The sequence below is a fragment of the Scylla paramamosain genome, chromosome 18 (assembly GCF_035594125.1).
Source record: "Scylla paramamosain isolate STU-SP2022 chromosome 18, ASM3559412v1, whole genome shotgun sequence".
NCBI classification, from domain to species: Eukaryota; Metazoa; Arthropoda; class Malacostraca; order Decapoda; family Portunidae; genus Scylla; species Scylla paramamosain.
In genome coordinates, this window is record NC_087168.1 from 12362150 (window position 1) to 12368560 (window position 6411).

At 43.3% G+C, this 6411-nt stretch overlaps 1 protein-coding gene across 1 annotated transcript; it reads left to right on the forward strand.

The window, feature by feature from the left end:
* Positions 1–2315: 2315 nt before the first annotated feature.
* On the forward strand, positions 2316–6029 carry LOC135109359 (uncharacterized). Its single transcript, XM_064020749.1, has 3 exons — positions 2316–2424; positions 4617–4816; positions 4878–6029. The coding sequence occupies exons 1-3, from the start codon at positions 2316–2318 to the stop codon at positions 6027–6029; spliced, it is 1461 nt and encodes a 486-aa protein (XP_063876819.1).
* Positions 6030–6411: the final 382 nt, after the last annotated feature.

Genomic DNA, 6411 nt, shown 5'->3' on the forward strand with positions numbered 1-6411 from the left:
TAATTAATATATTTTCTCTACGTATATATATATAACAAAGGATGCTATACTGTAGTTGTAAAGGTGATGATGATAATAGTAATAATAATAATAATAATAATAATAATAATAATAATAATAATAATAATAATAATAGCAATAATAATAGTAAAAAAAAATAAATAATGATAATAATAATAATAATAATAATAATAACAATAATAATAATAGCAACAATAACAATAATAATGATAATAAATAGTTTAAACTGCTGATAATATGGCATTGATATATCCTCATCTTGTTTGAATTAGGTTAAATTACGTCAGATCAGTATTATTTATTTATCAATGCATTCCCTTGATCCGAACCAGCGCACAACAAATATACGTTGATGACAAACAAGTAACAGGCTTAGATCGCTAATCAAGTAACACTGATACCGTTGTTTATGAATGTTATTTACTGGTCAACATTTTCTATCTCCACGTATGCAAAACACAAGGGAGGCCTCACAACATCTATAGCAAACAATAAATAAATGAAGAAGGCCAGTGTTATCTTACAAGGACTATTTGTATCATGCTTCGTATCTATTTGTGAGCCAGTCTTACGCTTTCTTTAAATCCGCGTATACAGAACTAGGAAGGCTTCAAAATATTTATAGCTAATTATAAATAAATCAAGTTAACTATATATACGAGGGTGATTTATATTTTGGTTCGTACGTATTTGCCACCCTGATTTACGTTTTCTTCATCTCCGCAGGTATGGACTGGTGGCTGTGGCTGAGCTGGCACGAGTGGTGAGTGTGCTTCTTGCTGGAGTGGTAATAGTAAGAGTAGTGATGGTGGTGGTGGTGGTGGTGATGGTGGTAATAGTAGTAGGAGTCAGTCAATATTTGTTTTATTCCGTAAGGTGTGAATTTCATTGAACAGTAAATCTTCGCTTGAAATGTATTTTGTGTTGTAGGCGGAAATTTTTTATGTTCTTATAGGCTTATTATTGTTATTATTATTGTTGTTATTATTATTATTATTGTTATTGTTATTGTGATTATTATTATTGTTATTATTATTATCATTATTATTATTATTATTATTATTATTATTATTATTATTATTATTATTATTGTTGTTTTGCTGTTATTATTATTATTATTATTATTATTATTATTATTATTATTATTATTATTATTATTATTATTATTATTATTGTTTTGCTGTTATCATTATTATTGTTATTATTATTATTATTATTATTATTATTATTATTATTATTATTATTATTATTATGTTGTTGTTGTTGTTGTTGTAGAAAATTTATGTTTTTGTAGTTAACAGTTGAACTGCGCACTTGTGGACAGAGGTCGGCTTGCATAAATCGTGTGTGTGTGTGTGTGTGTGTGTGTGTGTGTGTGTGTGTGTGTGTGTGTGTGTGTGTTTACTAGCAGGACAAGAGGAGCAAGGGGGGGGGGGGGCGGATAGGGAAAGTGGGTACATGTGTGTGAAGGATAAAAGATGAAAGGATCCTCTGTGTGTTTGGGGATTGCGTGTGTATGTTTGTCTGAGTGTGTAGGCGAGGGTGAAGAAAGTACTAGAAGCAGGGGACACTTATCAGAGAGAGAGAGAGAGAGAGAGAGAGAGAGAGAGAGAGAGAGAGAGAGAGAGAGAGAGAGAGAGAGATAATGTGTTTGTGCCTGTGTGTGTGTGTGTGTGTGTGTGTGTGTGTGTGTGTGTGTGTGTGTGTGTGTGTGTGTGTGTGTGTGTGTTCCCCGTGAGAAAATTTCGATGTTTCTCAAGAACCTATGTACAGTAACAATAATAATGGCAGAAACAAGAAGCAGAGACAAGGAAATGATGTTTAACTTGTCCCCGTAAATGTAAAGAAAATAATAGACATTAGCAATAACACATCTGCAATTGATGAATGAAAACATGAAATACCTTTTGATACTCATAAACAAACTGCTTATGTCCTTTCTTTTATTATTATTGTACTTTTCAGGAAGCGAGATGAAACGCATCAAAGTTATTTTCATATCCTCCAATTTTGGATGATTCTCTTGGCCTTTTGACCTTTTGGCCTTTGTTTAGGGACTGGCACGTCAGTGGGTCTGTTTTTCCAGTCTTTTTTGTTGCCCTAGACCAGTTCCCCTCTTATATAAAATACGTAAATAAATAAATAAAAGCAGAAAAGTCGAAGTGAAATTTAGACCACTGAAACTCTATACATGACAAAGACAACGGTATAAATATTCCCACGAGATGAATTTATCTAAGCCAAAAACAAACAAAAAAAAACGTTGAAAAATCTCGTGTTATGAAGGTGACACAATGACAACGCATCCCGCCCCAAGCAGCCCAGCAGACAGCAACAGCACCCTAACGTTGGCTGCCGCTGTGCAGGGCGTGGCAAGCACCGGCATGGGGATTGAGTGCACGAGTACTCAGGCACCTCAGGGCCAGTGCTGCTTTGGTGGAGACCCGCTTTGTTGTGTAGTCCCGAGGCGTCACGACTCACTGGCCTGGCGCGCTGGGAACACTCAGGTTTCCCGTAACTCTGGACATAATGAGTATGGTTTTGTTCACTAAACGCGCATTACACGTGTTAAATATATATGTATGGCAGTTATATTTAGTGATTCCATATAATGTAGTCTGATTCATAAACAGGTCAGATTTTCCATAACCTCCAAATATAATAACTATCGTTTTGCTCACTAAGCGCGCATTAAAGCTGCTAATTTTATATTCACGGCCGATACATTTTCAAAGAAGATAATGTTTTTTGTTTAGTAATTTCATATATTATAATCTAGTAACTAAACGCATAAATTTTCCCATAACTTCTAAATATAGTATGGTTTTTTTCACTGCTAAAGCTGCTAAATATATATGCTTTGCCCATAAATTTTCAAGGAAGATTTTTTTTTCTTTTAGTAATTCCATAATTATATAATTCGATAAATAAACACATCAAATTTCTCATAACTCCCAAATATAATGGGTAAGGTTTTGTTGACCAAACGCGTATTTAAGCTGCTGGATATGTGCACTGCCCATAAATTTCTAAATAGGATGACTTCATAAATATTTGTTCATTTATTCCATAGTATGTACTTTGGTAAATAAACACACTGATTCACAAATTTCCACACAAGACGACTTTTATATCTGTAACTACATCTACATATCTATCTCATTCACCTTTCCTTATCTATTTAATTTCCTTCTTATCTATTTCACTTCCCTTATATATTTCACTTCCTTTCCTTATCTCTTTCCCTTCCCTTTCTTATCTACGTCTTTTCTCACACTCCATCCCTGTCACCTCACGTCTTTATTTTTATTTTTTCTCATCTACCTCTTTATCGTCTGTCTCACCTCTTCCGTGCTTTCTTCTCCTATTTTTTGGCTCTTATCACCATCACCTTTATTTTCACTGTCCTTTCATTATTTCCCTTCATTGATATTAGTCATTTTATTGTTTGTTTATTTATTTATTTTTATTTCCTCACTGTTCCATCATCTTCGTTCTCATGCATCAGTTATTATTATTTCTTTTCTTTTCCTTTCCTTTCTCTTTCCCACAGTAATTCGCTATTAGCATATCTCCTCCTCCTCCTCCTCCTCCTCCTTCTCCTCCTTCTCTTGCGTATGTCATTCACTATCATCATGCTTCTTCATATTTATCTTCGTCACACTCTCCGTCACCTTCCTCCTCTCCCTCTCCCTCTCTCTCTCTCTCTCTCTCTCTCTCTCTCTCTCTCTCTCTCTCTCTCTCTCTCTCTCTCTCTCTCTCTCTCTCTCTCTCTCTCTCTCTCTCTCTCTCCCTCTCCCCTTGACCACGAAACCTCGAGAGCAGGAGAAACTGAGGAAGGAAAGAGGAGAGAGAATTAAAGGACAGGGAGAGTAGATATCAATGAAGGAAGAGGAGGAGGAGGAACTAAAAGCAGGTCTTTCTTTTCTTTCTTTCTTGTTTTTTTTCTTTTGTATCTTTCTCTTTCTCCTTTTTTCCTTTTTTTTTCCTCCTGTTCCTCCTCCTTTTTTTTTTTCGCCAGCTTCATCATCATTTTTCTTCTTCTTCTTCTTCTTCTTCTTCTTCTTCTTCTTCTTCTTCTTCTTTTTCTTTTTCTTTTTCTTTTTCTTTTTCTTCTTCTTTTCTTTTTCTTTTCCTCCTCCTCCTCCTCCTCCTCCTCCTCCTCCTCCTCCTCCTCCTCCTCCTCCTCCTCCTCCTCCTCCTCCTCCTCCTCCTCCTTCTTCTTCTTCTTCTTCTTCTTCTTCTTCTTCTTCTTCTTCTTCTTCTTCTTCTTCTTCTTTCTTCCTTTCTTTCTTTCTTTCTTTCTTTCTTTTTCTTTCTTTTCCTCCTCCTCCTCCTCCTCCTGCAGGGGCCAAGGAGGGAAGCACAACCTTGGAATTATTAAATATTTGCGCAGCGACAACATTGCAGGTAGTGGGGGTGGGGGGTGGCCCTCACATGGGCGTTAATTAGCACAGGTGTGGGCGGCCGGGGGGGGGGGGGAGCGCAAAGGAAGTTAAAGGAATATCAAGCGGCAGTATACCTCTTGTACCATACCAAAAGAGATGTAGGGTGCAGAGATGTAGGGTGCAACTGTGTACTACGACACGGTGCAGATGCAGTTGTGGTGACGGAGACCTGGCTGAACGGAGATGTGGAGCCATCGTTCGGCAAAATAGGTGGCTACACTCACTGGGCCAGGAGAGACCGACAGGATAGAGCTGGAGGCGGAGTGGCTGTCTGCTTCAGGGAGGGAGTGCAGGCACAACAACTCGACGTGGACACGCCGCCTCAGCTGGAGGTGATGTTCTTCCGGGTTGTGCTGGCCAACCACTCTGCCCTCCTGCTGTGCGCCATGTACCGCCCCCCCCCGGCAGGGGCCTGACTCGCTCCTGTACCTCAAGGAGGCCCTAGATGTCCTCCTTGTGACTCACCGCTGCCAACACTTTTTGCTTGTGGGCGACCTCAACCACCACCTGGAGCACGACGCCTACGAAAACCTCCTGACGGTGCAGGGCCTGAAGGACCATGTGACCTTCCCCACTCATGAGCGGGGCGGGACCCTGGACCCCGTCATATCCGACCTGGAGGAGGACACACTCAGCTGCCACCAGCTGGGTCTCGTGGGCAGCTCTGACCACCATGCTGTCCTGACCCAGGTGGACATGGGTGTGGCTCGTGACGAGGCCACCACTCGCACAGTCTGGCTATGGGATAGGGCAGACTGGGGCTCCCTTCGCCGAGACTTGCGCAGGACTGACTGGCCTTCCATCCTGCAGGGTGGAGCGGAGGTACAGGCGCGAGCCTTCACTTCCCGCCTCTTGGCGCTCCAGGAGCAACACGTGCCCCACCGTGAGTTCGTCGCCAGACCAACGGACCAGCCTTGGTTTGGTTACCGCTGCCGCGTTGCCGCCGAGGCGAAGTATTCTGCGTGGCTCCGCTACAAGCAGAGTCCTACTCGGCGCAACAAAGACCTACATCGTGCGGCCTGCAAGAGGATGGTGACGACCTGCCGGTGGGCCGTAGGGAGGTGGGAGGAGGACCTGCGGCGCCAGCTAGGAGGCCCTGGAGTGGGCAACAAGACTTGGTGGTCCCTTGTTAAGGGCAGACAGGGCCTCGACCGTCAAGACACTGTCCCTCCTCTCACAAGGCCCGACGGAACGGTGGCCACCAGCAGCAAGGACAAAGCCCAGCTGCTGGCCACCCTTTTCGCCGGGAAGATGGAGGTGGACGACCCTGAAAGGTCACCGCCTCTTCTGGAGCAGCAGTGCAGAGAGACTGTAACCAAGGTGGAGGTGACACAGGGGCTTGTCGAGCGTCTGCTGCAGGGGCTCGATGTACAAAAAGCTACCGGTCCCGACAACATCAGCCCGCACGTTTTGAAACAATGTGCCCGCGAGCTGGCTGTACCCCTCACCACAGTCTTCTCTGCCTGCTTATGGGAAAATACCTGGCCCTTAGTGTGGAAAGAGGCCCGGGTAGTTCCTGTACACAAGAGGAGCTCCAGGTCTGACCCAAAAAATTATTGACCCATCTCCCTGCTCTCTGTGGTGGGGAAAGTGTTCGAGAGGGTGGTGGCAGATGTGGTGTGTCGCCACCTCCAGGACAATTACCTCCTCTCGGACCAACAGTTTGGGTTCAGACCTGGGCGGTCCACCTCCGATCTCCTCATGCTCCTCACCGGGGGCTGGCAGGACGCCCTTGACGGCGGCCTCGACTCTGTTGTGGTGGCCCTGGATATAGCGGGTGCCTTCGACAGGGTCTGGCATGGGGGCCTTCTGGAAAAGCTGAGGGCAAAGGGGATCCAGGGTGACCTCCTCCAGCTCCTTGGCGACTACCTCCAAGGAAGGACCCTCCAGGTCGTTGTCAATGGGCAAGCGTCCGAGTCCTTCCCGGTGAGAGCGTCAGTGC

Bases quoted from the DNA above. Each gene is read 5' to 3' on its own strand.
- LOC135109359 (XM_064020749.1), top strand. From the start codon at position 2,316: ATGACAACGCATCCCGCCCCAAGCAGCCCAGCAGACAGCAACAGCACC. The intron at 2,425-4,616 runs GTACTCAGGCAC...GACACGGTGCAG, and splicing joins CATGGGGATTGAGTGCACGA to ATGCAGTTGTGGTGACGGAG. The intron at 4,817-4,877 runs GTTGTGCTGGCC...CCCCCCCGGCAG, and splicing joins TGGAGGTGATGTTCTTCCGG to GGGCCTGACTCGCTCCTGTA.